This window comes from Chrysemys picta, chromosome 16 (assembly GCF_011386835.1).
Source record: "Chrysemys picta bellii isolate R12L10 chromosome 16, ASM1138683v2, whole genome shotgun sequence".
Taxonomy (NCBI): Eukaryota; Metazoa; Chordata; order Testudines; family Emydidae; genus Chrysemys; species Chrysemys picta.
The window spans coordinates 21,518,788-21,537,140 of NC_088806.1; the positions used below are offsets into that span (position 1 = coordinate 21,518,788).

Consider the following 18,353-nt stretch of genomic DNA (forward strand, 5'->3'; position numbering starts at 1 on the left):
CAATAAGAAATCAGCTGGGAGAAGGGGCCAGCATAAATGTTGGCCTCCTCCTACCCAGCAGGGCAGATGCCAGCAGACATAGAAAGGAGTAAGAAGGCAGGGCTCTGAGTTAGCCAGGAACAGACCCCAGTAGAAAGCTGCCAAGCCCTCTGAGCTTGAGGGCTAAGTGGGGCCAATTTAGGGAGAAAAAGTGCCACTCAGCTCCAGGAGGCGAGCTGGGGATGTGAGAGGGATAGTCACGGTTTGAATTAGCTAGCTCCAGGAGGTGCGCTGGGACTCCTGGCATATGGAGAAGATGGGGGCTGACAAAGAAGGCGCTACCCAGCTCCAGGAGGAGAGTTAGGGATCCTGCCATGAGGCGAGAGACTGACCGAGAACCCTGAGGGGACTGGGAGCAGAGCTTAGACGAATCCTGAAAACTAGAAGCACCTTTTGCTTATTTGAGACTTTTTGTTATGGCCCTTTTTAAAAGAGGTTTGTCATAAACAAGCCCTAGAAAGGGTATTGTTGAATCAAGTGTCAAGAGTGCCTGAAGCACAATTACTGGCTTCCTGAGAAGGGAAACTGAGGCAAGGAATACTTGCAGCTCCATACGAACTCAGCAGAGGGCGTTACAGGGCAGGCACACCCTACGACGCATACTACAACCAAATCCCCTTTGACCTGGGAAGCCAATACCCTTGAGAGCATTGACAGCGGTGTCACGGGGGTGCCTGTGACAACCGTGTAGGAATTTTACTTCTCAAGGGAAGAAAAAGTTTATATATAAATATATATATTAAAAAAAAACAAAAAACCCATCAACCTACATCTCAGCGGGGTTTAATCACTCATAATTGCTGCCATCCGGCTGCGTCGTGTCTGACCCAAACTGTTCAGGGAGAAGCACACACATGCAAACACAGTGCGGGGAAAGGAGGCGGAGAAGGAATATTAGTTTGATAAAGCAGGGTGATAAAAACCCAGGCTAAGAAGGGAGGTGAAGGGAAGGGGAGGTAGGAGGAGAGGCTTGGGAATAGAGAGAGAGATTAAGGAGACATGGGCTATTTCATAATCCAAACGCTTCGCTTAAGAAGCAAAATAACCCAGAGAGTCATTAAAAAACCACAACCCACCACACAGGCCCTGCCGGAGGTCTGGAACTCACTAATAAGTCATGCCAGTGAAGAGCACGAGAGAGCCTTAATGATCACCCTTCATTTGACTAATGACAGTCCCTTTGCTAAAGGGGAGCAGAGTGGAGAGAGAGGACCCCGGGGCTCTCGGCATTAGATACAGCGGGATGAAACACATCCACCTCGCCCACCCCGTCCCTGCTGGTGCGCCGGATGCATGAGGGATGCCTCTGGCTGTGCGGCCCAGACACAAAGCAACAATCAAGGATTTTCTACTTAATGAGCCCGGTTCCTCCCCCAACCCAGCAGCCTGGATCCCAGATTGGAGAGGGATCCCGCCTTAGAGCCGGCTAGGTCCAACTAGCCAGGCAGAGTGTGCCACTCCAATTAAAATCCTCACTGCTAACGGCTGTTTCTCTTGGGTTTTTTTTTGTTTGTTTGGTTTTTTTACTTTCCATCCCTTTCCCTCCTCTAAGCTCAGCACAGAGAGAAGGGTCCAATTAGCGTAGCGACTGTGTAGTCATCAGTTGCAGAGGAACTATTTAATGCCACAAGACGGTCCGCGGGCGGGGGTGACCGTTACGGACGTGCTGACTCATTCCCTGCCCCATGCACCATATAAATTACTCAAGGGAAGGCCCTGGGAGAAGGTGATCAAACATTCCCTGTGCGGATGCAAGAGGCACTAAGACCCTGTGCAGGTATGCAAAGCTGTTCTGTTAAGTCAGCCTGGATGCTGAATCTCTTGCCCTGTGATTAAAGAGAACTGTTCCTGAGTCATGCTGAAGGTGGATCCACTTAGCTACAGCCAGCCTAGCAAGGGAGTGCTAGGACACGGGAGGGATCTCCTAAGGGCACACCAGTTCATGGATGAAGTTTAAGGTGGGGGGTTCTGCTTTCGAGTTACCACCTGGGATGATGGGGGAGATTGGGGATGAAGGCCCCAATTCAACAAAGCCTTTAAGCATGTTCTCAGCTGCAAGGGTAGGTTTACACTGCAGCTGGGAGGTGCGATTCCCCGTTCAAGTAGCCAGACACATGCTAGCTGTGCTTGAGCTAGCGTGCTAAACATCACAGCGAAGCCGTGGCGGCAGCATGGGCTAGCCGCCCGAGTACAGCCTCGTCCAAGACTGGAGGTCCCACTAAAGTCAATGGGATCTAAGCTTTTCTGAACAGGGCCCTACGTCAGGGTCTGTGTGTTCTGTTGAGGGCAGGGGAAGGGAAACAGCCTGTTAACAGCCCCCCCTCTTAGGGGATGGGATATTTAGCCCCACAATCACACAGCCCGTGCTGCCCACAGGCCATAGCTGTCAAGACAGAGTCTTCATATTCAGTCTAATTTTTCTTTTTTTAAAAATTTCATCTCATTTCCCCCCACGACACCCCCATGAGCTATGCTAACCAATCTGTGCTTATACCCGAGTCAGCTATTTGTATACTAAGGTGACCAGACAGCAAATGTAAAAAATCAGGATGAGGGTGGGGGGTAATAGGAGTCTATATAAGAAAAAGTCCCCAAAATCAGGACTGTCCCTATAAAATCGGGACATCTGGTCACCCTATTTGTATATGGACATTCCCGCCCAGGCCTGATTCCCTACTGCCCGGCTCTTGGTGTCATTATTTATACCTGTGCAAAATAAGTGTAAATTGCTACCGTCCTCCTGACTGGATGGCCTGCTACACCCACGTTGCACAAGTGTGAGCAAGGAGGACCAGTGCACGGATGGGGAGAGCGAGGCCCTCCACTGGCGATTAACTTTTGCTATCTCTATGGGAATCACTCCTGCCAGCCCCCTGATCTTTGTGTTGCTTTATCTGAACTCTTTCCAGGCTGAAAGCAATGTCGCGGTTGTGATCATCACACTAGGGCAGGGGAGAGAGGGAGCATTCTCACTCCGCTCCCTGGTTTGGTGCCTTTGCGCATGCAGATCACAGCTCTACCGATGCTCCTATTTTGGGCTGCTGTTCTACATCACCAGCTCGTGCTTTGTTGGCTGCCCACTGTCACCGCCGAGGGCCTGTCTTCATTAGAAATTTGCTTCAAGGTAGCTACTTTGGTACAAACCCCTAATGTAGATGAGCTGCACTGGTGTAAAACGGGGCCTGCACAGAGCAACACTGCACTGGTGTGAGATTCGTTGTCCACTGGGGCACTGCAGTTGCATTTGAGTTTTGCATCAGCGTCGCTGCATCAATATGAACTTCCCTTATGTAGACAGGCCCTGAGTCTCTTTCAGCCATGAACCTTCACCGGATACCTCCCTTCCACTCAGTGTCTGTGGTCTGGATTATTTTCCCCCTAGTTGTATTAACTTGATAATTTCTCCAGCTGACTCTCAGTTTGGCCGTGGTTCCACTCCCTAAGGCCCAGATCCTGCTGTGAGCCCCACCTGGATGCAAGATGTCTGACCATGCAGAGCTCACTGCAGCATCAGGATCTGAGATTCTTTTGTTCTGTTGCCCGTTCTTCTGAGACACACGTCGCCCTTTGCCAAGAGGTAGCAGAAGTCCGGGTCCTTGCAAGCAGACCTTTTAGGAGGAGGAGAAATCAGTGAAGTGGAGTTTGGGTATACACGGAGTGCAACTGAGTTACACCCATACACCAGTCCTGAACTAAGATGGTCAAACAGCACGCAGGGCAATCTCTTCTTTCAGTAATCTCAGCTCACTACCAATGCCCAGAGAGCAACTCTGCCTCACGCACTGACTCCAGTCAGAGACCAAGGCACAGAGCAAACTCACACAGCTCCCTCTCTCCTTAATCTACCTCCACACACAACCTTGCTTAATCCAAAAGAAGCACAACACAAACAGCACATCTCCCCAGGAGTCAAAACTTGCTTGCACCCCAAGAAAAAAGAATTTGGAAGACTGCACAACAGTGCCACATACTGGTGCCCTCCATAACAAAATTATCTGTCTGTTCTGGGTGTTCACAACTTCTCCTGCTTTAGGGCCAGACTGTGTTTAGTCCCAGAACAGTTCACAAGAAAGGGGTGTGGGCAAGGAGCATTCTCCTCCCTGGAGATGGGTCATAATTCCAGAAAGTAAAGGCTGCTCCCTGTAGCGCTTCATTCCAAGACTGTGTGAATGCACCGAGTCCAGCTCCTAAGCTGAGAGCAGATTGCTTAGCGCTCTCTTGGCTTTGGGGAGGGGAATAAAAAGGGCCTCCCAAGGAAGATATTCCAAAGAATTTACGACTCAATCAAGCAACTCAAAAGGAGCATAAATGGAATTAGTTTTAATATTGTTAAGTTGCAAAAATACAGGCATATGTGCATGCCAAAGCTAAAACGGATGCATGCAGCGAGGGGAAACATATGGGTGCCCATCTGGTAAAAAGCGCATTGCTAGACCTTCCTACACTTCTCATTTACAACGAGAAGCAAAGTTAGCGAACATAAATTTGCTTTGCAAAAAACGTGCAAGGAACAGCTTGCTTGCCCATAACCGTTTTACTGAGCAAGATATGAATAACCTTGATTTCTCATCTCAGCCACCTCAGCCACACTCTCGGGGGATTAATTAGCCTCTAAACAAGTCTTCGGATGGGGAAACAGAGCGCCTTGGAGATAGGAAGGCAAAAGAAACAGAGGCGGCGACAAGACTAGATGACACAGCAGGTCAATATATTAGATATCTCTCGTTAGTCATTTGCAATTGTACCTGGTTCAGGTCACAAGTGCGATTACTTTGGTGGGGCTCCACCATATTTATTACTGGCTGATTAGATATTAAAACAGCAAGTAGAAAGCTACTGCTGCTGCACAAGGTTGGATCAGGAAAATCCCAGGGCTACCAAAGCAGAAGGAAGCAGAGTGGGTGCTTTCTGTACCAGTGCGGTCACCTGAACCGAGCGACGGTATGTGGGGGGATTAGGAACGGGGCAGTGTAATCTGGGATTGATCCCCACTGGCAGAGCTGTATGGGGACCAGGTACTGAAAGAGCAGGGGGACTGAAGGGCATGACTGAAAAGCTTTGCCAGAGCATAGTTTGTGTCCAGCTGCTGATGGGGTGTGGGGTGCATCAGTAACCGAGTGGGGGCGGGGGGCTAGGGATACAATGGCAGAGGGTGCTGTAGCTCCGATAAGATACATCAGCAAAGTTCAGTGGCTTTGGGTCAGGACTAAGGTGCAACGGAAACGCTGGGCAGGGTTGTTTTTCCCTCCCAGGACCAAGCCCAAATTGAATTAGTGCAATCAGCCTGTCAAGTCAATGAGAACTGAAGGCTCAAAAAATTGTCAGTGCGGAGGCGAGGGGTCAGCAGCTGCCTGTTCAGGAGCAGACCCTAACTGTCGAGCGAAGACGCAGCAACGTTACAAAGATCTGCTAGCTGTCTCAATGCCTGGGGCCTTCGGAAGCTACAGATCCCACCAGCACATGCCAATTGTACTTCTCTTTCCCTCCCCGCCCGCAGGAAGAAAACAAAAAGAGTGACACTGTGTAATATAAATAGGAGCAGGTGTGGTCTCCGACTGCAGAGAGACGGAAGGGCATGAAACATGGGGAAAAAAACAGTTCTCTCCCTGACACATAGTTACAGTAGCAGAGCAGAACAGTGGGCGTCACGGCTCCTGGATTGTCTGCCAGTGGCCTCCTGTGTGCTTTTGGGCGAGTCACTCTATATAAGTCTCATTCCCCCATCTGTTATATGATATTTCTGTCCCTCCTGAGAGGGGCTGTGAGTGTGAATTCATTAACGTTTGGAGAGATCCTTGGATTTATCAAGTTTCAATAAAGCATCATTTTTGACTGCTTCTGCATTTTCCAGGCCCATCAGTGAGCAGAAGTACACATGCCGAAGAAAGACTTGAGCACAGCTCTTCTCGGGATATTTACTACCTGTCCGAAACCCGGGATAAGCCAGCATCTCCTGAGAGCATTGGATCAAAGGGAATTCGGAAAGATCAGCTCGGTTCCTGCCAGCGACTGAGAGCTCACAATTTCCAGCCACGCGGATGGGAGTTAAGGATGTGCAGCACTTTGCAGGATCAGGCTCCGCATGCAATCTGAGACCAAATACCTGTCTCCAGCTATCACACTAAGAGACATGCAGTGCTCCCCCTTGATGAGAAGTGTGAGTAGTAATTAAGATGCCTTCAAAGGGGCCTCCAGCCTAGATAAGCCTTCACCTCTCCAGCAGAAGAAGGATCCTGGTTATGACAGTCTCGATACCTGTGATTGTTTTAACAAGAGCATTTTCATCCCAGAAGTATTTTACTAAGGTTCTTTTATGTCCCCCATTATCTTAGTATCTGAGCAGCTCCCAGTCTTTAACATAGCTCTGTCAGTACCCCTGTAAGGCAGGGTAGTGCTTTGATTCCCGTTGTACAGGCTAAGTGACTTGTCTAAGGTCATAAGATCGTAGAAGTGTAGGGCTGGAAGGGACCTCGCAAGGTTATCAAGTCCAACTCCCTCACTGAGGCAGGACCAAGTAAACACCCCTGAAAAGGTGTTTGACCAACCTGTTTTTAAAAACCTCCAGTGATGGGGATTTCACCACCTCACTTGAAAGTCTATTCCAGTGCTTAACTATCCTTATAATAAGAAAGTTTTTCCTGATATCTGACCAAATTCTCCCTTGCTGCGGATTAAGCGCTACGCCTCATGCCCTACCTCCACACAAGAAATCTGCAGCAGAGTATGCAATTAAACCCTGTTCTCTCATGTCCCAAATGAAGACTCTAACCATTGGACCATCCTTCCTCTCTATGGCCCTAATTCAGGAAAGCCTCCCTACTCAAGTAATCACTTAAGTGCATTCTTCACTTTGACCATGTGCTTCTATTGAATTCAAAAGGACTTGAGCATGTGCTTAAAATTAACCTTGTGCTTAAAGGCTTTCCTGACCTGGTGCCTATGAATGGACATTCAGTAGTTGAAAGAGGGGAGGGGGAAGGGAGACAGAAATACTTTGGAAGAAACATTTGCATGCAGCTAGATTTCCATTGGTCTCAAAACAAATAAATGAAAAAATTAAGTAAAAGGGGGGAAAAAAGCCCCTCGCCGGCATTTTCAAAAGTGCCTCGTGATTTCTGAGGCCTTAATTTTGGGATTTTCAACTTGAAAGATTTTTAAAGGGCCTGATTCTCAGAGGGCAAGGTGCTCAGCATTCTCTGAAAATCAGGTCCCTGGAGCTGAACACCCAAAACCAGAGACATGTAAGATCACTAGGCCCTTGAGAAAATGAAGGCCTCTGTGTTTAAAGGCTGGGACAGAAATGGACAAAAGACATGGAGTTAAAAAAAATCAAAGCGATAAAAACAAAAAACAAAAAGATAACGATATCAGCTGAGTTGAGCATAGATGGTCAGTCTGACCCTGGAATATCCTCAGCATTTTTCCCTTTGTGTCATGACTTCAATGCTGTATTTAAGTCCCTGGGGTTTTTATTGTTTTGGTTTTTTTAAATCTTTCCATGTACGGTCTATAAAAAGTGAGTTAAAGCATTTACCAGAAGCCAAGATGCCTTCAAAAAGATCTTCAGGCTTATATAAATATGTATTTAGGATCAACTAAATACATACTGGGGATTTCAAGCATTTGTAAAGATGTCTTTCTTCACTGGTTGCAGAGAGAAATTGGTTTGTGTGTTATACATCTGCACTTGTTACATGTATTGTGTTTTGCACTGATTATGTTTTAGTGCAGACAGTAATGGTATGTTACATATCTAATACACATTACCAACGTTTTGTTGTGTGTTTATGCTGTACATATGTCGGTAGATATGTTACATGCCTTTGCATGCATGTCTTACACACACTTTGCATGCATGTTCTGTGTATGTTGGCATGCGTGTCATACATTAAATTCTTCTCTCAATTAACACCAGTTTACCTCTAGTATATATCAGGTAAATAACACTATTAGTTACTTTAGATTTACACTGGTGTAACTTGAGAGAGGAATTTACTGTACGACATGTATACCAAAATGCATGTAACAAATGTTCCAAAGTACATAAAGCAAGCATGCCAACACACGTGTACAATTCATGTAACATATCTACCAATACACATACTGTAAAAAATGTAGTCCTGACAGTTATGGTATATGTACTATGTGTGTTTCTGATATGTTTGTCATACATGGTCTGGTACATGATTCATTTACGTGGCAAGCATTATTCCCATAATTCCACCTATGCTGTGCACATATGTACCGTGGCTGGATGGCTAATTTTGAAAGGGTATGGGAGACATGGATGGGCCTATAAGCTTGAAAACTATATTACTGGTTAAGGGCCATATTTTGCATTGACTCTCACTTCTTATTCAATCCCATTGGCCCCCAAACTTCCAGATCTGCCTGGCAGTTTAAGTAACAAGTACCAGATCTTTGGCAGTATATTCTCCACTGGCTACTGGGGAATACATAAATGTGAGACATGCTAAAGTAGGGTCTGGTAGGATACTGTCTCTGAGGAGAAGCAGGTGATTTACGATGATCAGTAACAGAGTGATGAGATGAAAGAGCAAACCTATTATGCTAAGCAGGAGCCCTGAATACTGAAATAAAGTAGAGCCAAGAGAAAGAGGATCCTACCGATGCTTGGAATAGATACTGCATGGCTGTGTGCTTAAGGCACATGTCTTTAAGATCTGGCCTGACATTTTAGGAGGGAAGAGCTAAAAGGAGGTTGGTCTCGATGCAAAGCAAGCTGGGGAGCAGGTGCAGGGCTGCCATGAGGCACAGCAGAGATGACTGAATTGAGCTAGGAGATTTAGAGCAGCATTGCAGGAGAGCCAGGAGTGAACAGAAGCGAGTGTTACCGCCAGCACAAACTGACTGGGCCGCTGGTCAGCAGCAGATGGACGTATGGCTTTGGCAGGTCCCATCAGTGGCAGAGAGGCCTTTGTCTGCAGTGCACAGTAAATCAGGTGCCTTAGAGGTAAATATTTTCACCTGCTCTGTTCTCAACAAGGAGGGCAAGAATTATGCCAGCTCCATGGTTCAGTAAGAGGCAGTGGGGTAAGCAGGGCAGTGTGGTCTGGTACACCATACCAGTAAGATATTTAGAGCCGGTATGCTGTACTGGTAAGATATTTAGAGCCGGTACACTGTACTGGAAAGACACAGGAGGAGCAGAATGTGGGGCTGCCAGGCGATCCCATGCCGGCAGCTCCTCCAGCACAGCTGTACCATCCTCAGCCCTGCTCCCAGCCCTTCCATGCAGCTGCATCTAGCGTCTGCTGTCTGGGGTCTGAACACAGCCCCGCCAGAGGACAGGGCTCTTCCCCCCCCCCCCCCCCTTTAGCTGGTGCAGAATACTGGTAAGAAATGAATTCTACTTGTACTACCGGTAACAGGAGACAGAGGCTTTCACCTCTAAGAGACTGGCTCGTTCCTGCAGCTGTCCCCTGATGAACGTTTGGGGGTCTGAGGGAATCACTCCAGTTCTTGGTCTACAGCAGAAAAAACAGTGGCTCTGTGACCAGCCCTGAATGGGACATGGAGGCTGTATTCCTCTCTCACCCATAGGGGAGTTCTGCCAGGGAAGGGCTGAGATACATTGGCAGGATGTCATGGGGAACACCATACTACACTGCTGATGCTCTTTAGATAAACAGGGAACTTTTGTTTCCAGGGCCATCACTTTAGTATCGTTTCTGAGAACTAAATCTACTTAAATAGCTAAAACCACTAAACAGACATTGGGCCAAACTCCCCTCCAATACATCCCTAAGGAAGCCATTGGGGTGTATAACCAAGGCCAGAATTTGGCTTTACAGACATAGCACATCTAAGAACTGTATCAGTCGTATTGCTACTACCGAGTTTTCAGAGCAGTGGAAAGGGATGGATCTAGCCATATAGATTCATGCACGCGGCTGGGCCTCCACACACCTTGTTATCCCTCCTTCCCGCGTAGCTATACAGAAAGCACTTTGTTACAACTGTGAGACATCCGTGAATACAAATAAAGCAGATAATGTAAACCCAGGAGTCAGTGCATTGCTGGTCCATCTAGTTCAATACCAAGGCTCCGGCAGTGGTCAGGACCCAGTGTTTTAAAACAAGGTTGCTGCTCCACCCCACTCTATAGATACCTGGCCAATTACACAACGCTGGGGATAAAGAAGAGGAAATCTTTTCCTTACCCCTGAAGTGATCAGCTTAATCCGGAAACATAAGATCGGCCTAGTTGATAGAACTGACTAGCTTATGTAAATGCAATACTAAATCTGATTCAGCCCTTTCTAAAATCCACCCACGCTGCCCCCATGAGGCTGCTAAAGCTGGCGAGGAGACATCTGGGCATCACTGGCCGACGTAGCCCAGGTCGTGCTCAGAACCGCTGAAGACAGAGCCAGGCTTGATTCTCCTCTTAGATCAGTGTCACCCTGGCACCATTCCATTGAGGTCAATGGAGTTACTCCCAATTTACACCAGTGTGCGCGGGATCAGAATCAGGTCCTTTGGGCTTCCTGACCTTGGGCCATGGCCTTTGTTTGAAAGTGAGACAATGTTGCCATTAGCAGCATTCACTTGGAAAGGAGGCATTCAAGTCCTCTTAAAGCCTACTGGATACCCAAAGGCAGGCATCAATATCAAATGCATTTGTGACTCCAAATGCTTCAGATCCACCGGCTCGCATTCTGGCCTGAAAGACACAGTACTCTGAGGAAGAAGAGCAGAACAGCTCAATTAACCCATGAACTAATCCCCCTTTCCTCTCTGGAGATGGGGATTGATAAGTAGGGGTCCTATTCTCCTGCTGCAGGATCTGAGCAAATACCACTGACGGCAATTATGATGATGATTATTTGTATTACAATAGCAGCTAGAGCTTCCAACCAAGACCAGGGTTTTGTTGTGCTAGACGCTGTACAGAGATAGCCCCTGCACTGAAGACTCTACAGTCTAAATAGAGAAGACAAAGGTTAGAAGAATGGAAATATTAGAATTCCTATTTTACAAATGGGGAAACAGGCAGAGAGCAGTGACGTGAATTACCTAAAGTCACACAGGGAGAAGAGGAGGTACTTGAACTCAGATCTCCTAAGTCTCAGCACAAGAGTCATTTGTATCCTGCCCAGAGAGATCTAGGACCCAAGCTTAGTTAGGAGTGAAAGGCTATGTCTACACTACACCGCTTTTAGCGACATGGCTGTGTCACCACAGACGTGCCGCTAAAAGTCGCGCAGTGTAGCCGCTGTTTATCGGTTCTCCTGCCGACAAAAAACATCTACCCCCAACGAGTGGCGTTTGCGTTGTCAGCTGCCAACAATGCGCTGTTCACACTGGCATGGCCAAACTTTTGTCTTCCCGGGGGTGTTAACACCTCTGAAAGACAAACGTTTTTTCGTTCAGTTGCCAGCGTAGACATAGCGAAAATTAGCGTGCTGGGTTTAAATACTGCAGTCAAACACATGACGCAAAGCCACCCCATCAGTCACTGCCTGACAGCTGCCATTTCAGGAGTCTGGTGAGAAATCAGAATTACGCTCCAGGTTAAGAAATGAGATGCAGCTGCTGAGGTGGATGGGGCATAGGGCCGGGGTAGCAGGGTTTGAGCTGCAGGTCATGACTGTTTTAGATACTTCGGCAGAGCTGGGTGGATGCAGGTTGTACAGCTCCTATTCACTCTATACATCACCTCCAGTAAGTGCTATTAGCCCTTTACTTCCATGAGTTCTAAAGTGGCAATGTCCTTTTACTTAGGTTTCCTGCTGTGCTAAGACACGGCGCGTCTAGTGGTGTGAACCGTAGTTAAAAAATTATGCTTCATGATTCACAGTAAAGTGGATGCAGCTGCCAGGCCATGTCAAAGATAGAAAAGCAACATGATGTGTTGATTGCCCATGATTGCTTGTATTTTTAACTCCCCGATGCATCAAAAGGAGGAATTGGAGAACATGTGTGTGTGTGTGTGTGTGTGTGCGCGCGCGCGCGTGCATATCAACTTACACATGTGCACATGCATTCATGACTGTGGTGGAGCATTCTCAATGTTCACATTGGTGGTTGTGACCCAAGAGCCCCTGGGTGCCAACTGGCAGAGGAAACAGGGTGCATAAGGTTGTACAAGGATCCCTGGGTCAGATACTGGCATACTAGTCCACTGAAGGGTGGTATGGGAGGTCTCTGTTGAGAGTCAGTTTCCCACTCATCATAATCAATGCAAAGTGTATGTACAGATCATGTTTAAGGAGTTATGTACCTATATCGAAAATGATGTTCTTCAAGCCGTGGGGTTACGGCAGCTTGCGAGGAGGTGACGTGCCTTGGAGATGTTCCTGTCAGGCAGGAAGTAACTGACACCAATCTCCCTGTCTGGCCACTTGTGTATCGTTTACCTATTTGCATACTGAGCCAGGTGCAAATTGAGAGATTGTAAAATCTACAAGAAAGGAATTCTACTGGAAGAAACAAACAGTGGGAGGAGGGGTTACCTATTTATGAAAAGGACAAAGGATAGGTCTGGTATATCTTGGCGTGCAAAGCGACACACGGAATCCTTCACCTAGGAGGCAAACTGACCATATTCATGTCTCATGAAAGAAGGCTCACAGCCAGCCTGGCTGTAAAGCACTGCAGGGACTTTGGGAAGAGCAATTCTCTACTCGACAGGAGAGTATCTGGTTAATTAAATCTAGGCTCTAGAGTGCGTGTTATGATTTGATTTTGTAACCGTTTGTTTCCAAGACTTCTACTTGCTACAATTTGAATCTCTGTGCTTTGTTAAATCATTTTATACTTGCTGTCACTATAAACTAATCTACGTGCCGCGATTTAAGCAGAGCAGTGATCTAATGTGGAACTGGTAAGCTGGGCTGTGCTCTTTCTTTAGAAGCAGCGGATCAATGAATACTGCAAGTGTCCAGAGGACCAGGGGCTGGACAGTCCAGGGAGATGCTCGGAGGGATCAGGGGTCGGACTGTGACAGCAGGGCCTGCAAGGCCAAGAGGGGAGGCTTGTGTTTGCCATGACCAGTTCTGTTGGGGAGCAGACCCACAACAGCAAGGCCGGCTCCAGGCACCAGCTGAGCAAGCTGGTGCTTGGGGCGGCAGATTGTTTGAGGCGGCATTCTGCCCAATCCTAGGGCGACACGGCCGCTTTTTTTTTTTTAATTTTGCTCTGTCCGCCCTGTAGGGGGCGGTGGCGCGGAGAACCAGAGCACCCTGCGGGGCAGTCCTCTTCCTTCCCTCCCCGCCAACCGGCGCGGAGCCCTCGCGGCAGGCGGCAGGAGGTGGAGCAGTGGGAGGGGCCGCGTGGCAGCGCCCCTGCTGTAGCCCTGGCCACCCCCTTCTCTCTCTCTCCCGCCCGCTCCCTCCCCCACCCCACCCCCAGCCGGTCCCCCTGCACCGTGCCTCAATTTCCCCCTTTGTAGACATGGCACTGACCCTGTGTCTCCGGGGGATAGAGGGGTTTCATTCATTAGTGTCTGTAAAATGCTTTGGGATGCTAGGACAGAAGGGGCTAGCAATATGCAGCGTATTATTGTTATGAATAATACCTCCTTGTCCCTCAGCCCATTCTGGGAGCCAATCCCTCCCCCTTGCGAAGCAGGAGCATGGAAGCCTCACCCAGGAAACAAACATCTAAATAGTTATGACCCTGTGTTTATTTAGCCTCTTTCACCCACAGACCTCAAAGATTTTTTACAAACATTAATCACTTACGCCTTGCAGTGTCCCTGAGGCCTGGTGAGGTTAAGTAACTGGTCCCACGCAAGTTCCATGATGGCCATTTTACACATGGGAAACTGAGGCACAGAGGAGTTAAGTAACTTGCCCAAGGCCACCCAGCAAATCAGGCAGAACCCCACAAAGATCCTATGAATCCTGACTCCTGCTCTCCTGGTGCCATTCCATCACTACAATTCCAGGAACACTATCAGGAACCAAGGATTAAGGGCAAAGGGGCATAGAGAGAGAAATACACAGGAAGAAAAACTGAGCAATCCCTCCTGTGGCTAATCCCCTACTGTATTTTAGTGTATCTGTTCAGAACCATCGCAGATGCCTGAAGTCCCAGTGCCCATCTCAAAGCATCCTCTTACCTTTTCCAGACAGGTGCCTCCATGTCACCGTAGGCTCTGGTCTCCCAAAAGCCAGACACATGAGAGTTACGCTGCTCCCTTCGTTCACCGTGATGTCTGAGGAGATGTTTATAATCTGGGGAGGAACTAGAAAGAAAAGAGAGAGAGAGAATGAGGAGAAATTCATGAGAACTGTGTCTGATCCAAGGCTCATCTTTAATGCTTTGGCAATCTCAAGCCTTCCACTCTGGTACAGCACGTCTGAAGTGTCTCAGGGCTGAATTACGCAGGCTCAGAGAGTTTGGAGTAAACCACATTCCTAGTGCTTCCCCTACTACACTTGGGAAGTCTCTACTGAAGTGTCAATGCAATACCAGCTGTTCAAAGGCCCACTCAGGAGCTGCAGCCTCATTCCACAGTCCAAGGCTTGTTTAAAAGCACTGACATACCCCACCACCCAGAAGGGAATCCACCTACTTTCCAAGTACCCCTTGTTTCTAAAAGAGACATGCTGGACGCTGTAGGAGCCTGGCCATTTGCATCCAGCTCGTTTACACACCCCACAGTTTGAAATACCCGCTCTTCTTGCAAAGTTTGAATAGCACAGAGCGGTCAACTTACTACACCAAAAACATGCCGCTGTTCCCAAACGTTCCTCAGTAGAGCATCGAGGGATTAGCGTCAGCAAATGAAACCTGTCTGGGTTCATCACATAAAGCACATTTTATAGTGATCAGAGATGAACCCGAAACAAACCTCCTGATCTCGTCACCGTAGAACGAGATTTCACAGCTTGGCCCAGGGAATATAACCCCTGGACACTTTTAGGGCCTGATCTAAAGCCCATTGAAGTCAGTGGAATTTCTATTGACTGTGGATCAGGCCCTTACAATGCTGGCTACAGTTACTGCCTTCGGGTGGTACATAGGACCCACGAGTGCTCTGGGTGCTTTGCAGACAGGTGGGAAAACAGGCTTGTGCCCTGCAAGATTTACAGTCTGCAGATGGTGTTTTAAGAAAGGGGAAAGAGATGGAATGGAAGACAAGATTTTCCCTGCCCCCCCTTTCCTAATTATGATTTGGGGTTTTTTGTTTTTTTTTTAATGCTCAGTCCATTTGCTCTAGGGTGCTGTTCTTGCTGCTTATGATCCTTGTCTGTTTGCTGTGGGTTTGTAACCCAGGTCTGTAGGCTTTTTAAATTTGCTGACTTGCTTTTTAAATCCTGATCCATGTATAGGCAGTTACTGACGTGGCTCTGTCCACTCACAGAGTGGGAAGAGTTTTTTGTTTTTTTTCCCAAACCACGCCCTTCTGATTTGATTTGGGACCCAGTCCAGGACCTCAGCCACCTGCTACCCTCCCTGCCATAGAATGAGTGCTTGGGAGTAGCACAATTCCCCGCCCTACCCACCTGAAAATGGAAAGCCTGAGATGGTCTTTTCAGATGACCCTCTCCCCTCCCAGAGCCCCCATCCTCCTCCCCCTCGCTCAGCTACTCACAGAGAAAAAGCACTCAAATCCTTTTCAGCAGCTGTTACTTTAAAAATAGCCATGTGACTCCATTCTTGCCCTGGTAATTCAGACCCTGTCTGCTTTGCAGCCTGCCTGCTCCTGGATTCAGTGCCACGCCCCTGGCTGGGAGTCCAGGGCTGCAGCACCACCACAAGTCCTAAGGTTGTGGAGACCATCCCAGAAGACCCCTTCCCACAGCCCAGGCCTGAGGTCATGCAGGGATTATCCCCATCCCTTCATGATTTGAGCCCATCAAAGCCATTTGTTTATTCATTGCTACCTGGCTCTCTAAGAGGCTTGCAATGATGTTATACACCTAATGACAAACTCATGTCTCACCCAGCAAACATAGCAGCCAGGCACCCACACTTCAAAGCTCTCCTGCTTCCAGACCCTCTTCTCTCATCAGCAAGCCTAATTTCTGTTTCCCATGCCTCTTAAAGAAACAACGTCCAAAACATCACCCCAGAGAGGCCCAATGCTAAGCCCTCTTCATTTAAGGAAGAGGGCTGTCAAGTCTTACAATGCTGGCTCTGTGGCTCAAGCTGTAGCGGCTTATGCTTTATGCTCACAAGGTCCCTGGTTCAATCCCCCCTATGGCAGTTATCAAAGAAACAGCTGCAGAAAATGGGGCTTGATAGTTGTGTGGAGTAAAAAAAATTCTGAAGGGCAGAATTTCTCAATGTGGGGGTTAGTGAGGCTGCTGAAAGAGGGGTCATGACCTTCCTGTCCTTTCCATATTGCTGGGGAAGGGGTGCTCCCAGCTAGACCCTGGTTAGATGGGAGGGAAGTCCTTAAGTAGACAAGGCTTCACGGTAGTAACTGGTTTAGTTCTAGGGATAAGTTGCTATCTACATGTGGAGTCAGGAGTGCCTAGACATTTTGGTGAGGTTATTAATTAACAATCCAAACAAACAAACTTACAAGAGATTGGCCAGAAAAGGAACCAGGGAGCTGGAGTGGGCACTGAATTCGGTTTCCAGCTCAGCCATACACGCCCTGGCTGACCCTGGGCAAGTCACTCAGGCCAAACTTTTTAGAAGGGACCCCTGATGTTTTATGCCCAAACCTGAAGGGCCCAAAGGTGCTAAGAACCCACAGCTCCAAGGACCAGCCTGTGAGAGCTGGAAGACCTCCGCATACCCCTTGCTGAGAACCACTGCATGTGAAAATTAGGACCTAATTTGGGCAGCCAAAGATGGAGGCCTCCAGACGTAAAGGCCACTGGGGCCTTAAACCTGTTTTGTGAATCCCAAATGTTCAAAAAGGCAAGAGTTGTACAGATGAGAAAGCTGAAGCATTATTTTGAGAGAGAGAGTGTATATGTGTGTGCGGGGGTGGGGGGGGTTCTGAGCCTTTGGGGTGCCCACATTTCAAGCTTTTCTTCACACCCACGAAGACTAGGTTTTCTGTTTGAGATTCCTCACCATAATCCCTTGGCTCCAGGAGTTGGGGCTGTAAGAATAACACCAAATATGCTGAGACTCGGTAACATTTCAAGGGATGGCAACGCTCTCTCTCTCTGAGCCTCAGTCTGCCCTTATAGCTCTGCCCACAGGGAGTTGGTGAGGATAACTTCCTTTAAGTTTGTGGGCCCCTCAGACACTACAGCAATGAAGGCAAGCACCTAGCTAACCAGGCAGGTTATTCAAAATGTTCATTTAAGAAAGCTTCATTCTGTGGTGCTGCAAAGCAGTGGGTGGCTGGAGGGAAGATCTCCAGCCACGTGGAGGCTCAATTCTGACTCTCCCCTCTCAACTGCTGGCAGCAGGAAGAATTAAAAGCTGTTCACGATGCCCTGAAATCACCCGGGGAAAGATATTTCGTTTTCACTCCCCACTCTGCTGCTGGCGATATAAAGCCTGGCAGATTTAAAGGATGGCTGACATCTCATGGCAAGCTGAAAAACATCCAATGAGGAAATTATTCAGCCCTCTCCATCCTAAATATTCTGTATTTCTCTCCGCTGGCTCTTTATTACAAAGGACACTGGCGTGAAAACGTGTTCTTCAAGGATTCATCTGTGTCTCTGCTGTTTATTCCCCACCTGAAATCATAAGCTCCTGTTTGCGCCTTCACAGCTGGTTGCTATGGAAGTGATTATGTCCTTGGTGTCTTTCCCTCCCACCATAAAGCAGGGAAGGAAGACGCTAGTTCAAGGAGAGGATGGATGGTCTCTGCCAGGACAGGACTGGAGTCCGTTAAAGGCACTGTATAAGGAGCGCGGCATGACTGAATAGTTTGGTGGTTTATATTTAAATGAAGAAGGTTATCCAGGATTACACGGCCATACATGGAAGATAAACTTCCTTTTAAGCACAGGTAACTGTGATCCATCCTGCATGGAGGAGGCGATGTATAAGCCCTCGCATGGTATGTTCTTCCGGGCAGGGACTGTCTCTTGAATAGGTACCGCTCCTAGCACAGTGGGGCCCTGAGCTTGGTTACACCTAACTCCTAGGGAAGCTAGACTCCTTTGAGGTGGCGACTCTGCTGAGAGGTCTGCATTATGTAGCGCACAGCTAAATCCCGGGCCTTGGGCAGCAGCACCCAGAACCCTGCTGCTTTATATCATGTCATGTCAGCTCAGAGCCTGTTCTATTTATGATTGCGTCTCGCCCCTGTGTTGTATTTTGTGGCGAGAGATGATAGGGAATGAGAACAAATGATTATGAATTACAGGGATATAAATACATGCCATGAGGCTGATGACATCACAAACTACTCGCGCTTT

At 48.0% G+C, this 18,353-nt stretch overlaps 1 protein-coding gene across 6 annotated transcripts in view; it reads right to left on the minus strand.

Moving 5' to 3' along the window:
- Positions 1 to 18,353, minus strand: part of LOC101947239 (opioid-binding protein/cell adhesion molecule homolog) — an 847,277-nt gene that overhangs the window by 71,890 nt on the left and 757,034 nt on the right. For all 6 annotated transcript variants that reach the window (XM_065570595.1, XM_065570593.1, XM_065570594.1 and 3 more), the window contains one exon: positions 14,129 to 14,254. In XM_065570595.1, the coding sequence (XP_065426667.1) occupies positions 14,129 to 14,254 (126 nt within the window). The remainder of the gene's footprint in view (positions 1 to 14,128; positions 14,255 to 18,353) is intronic.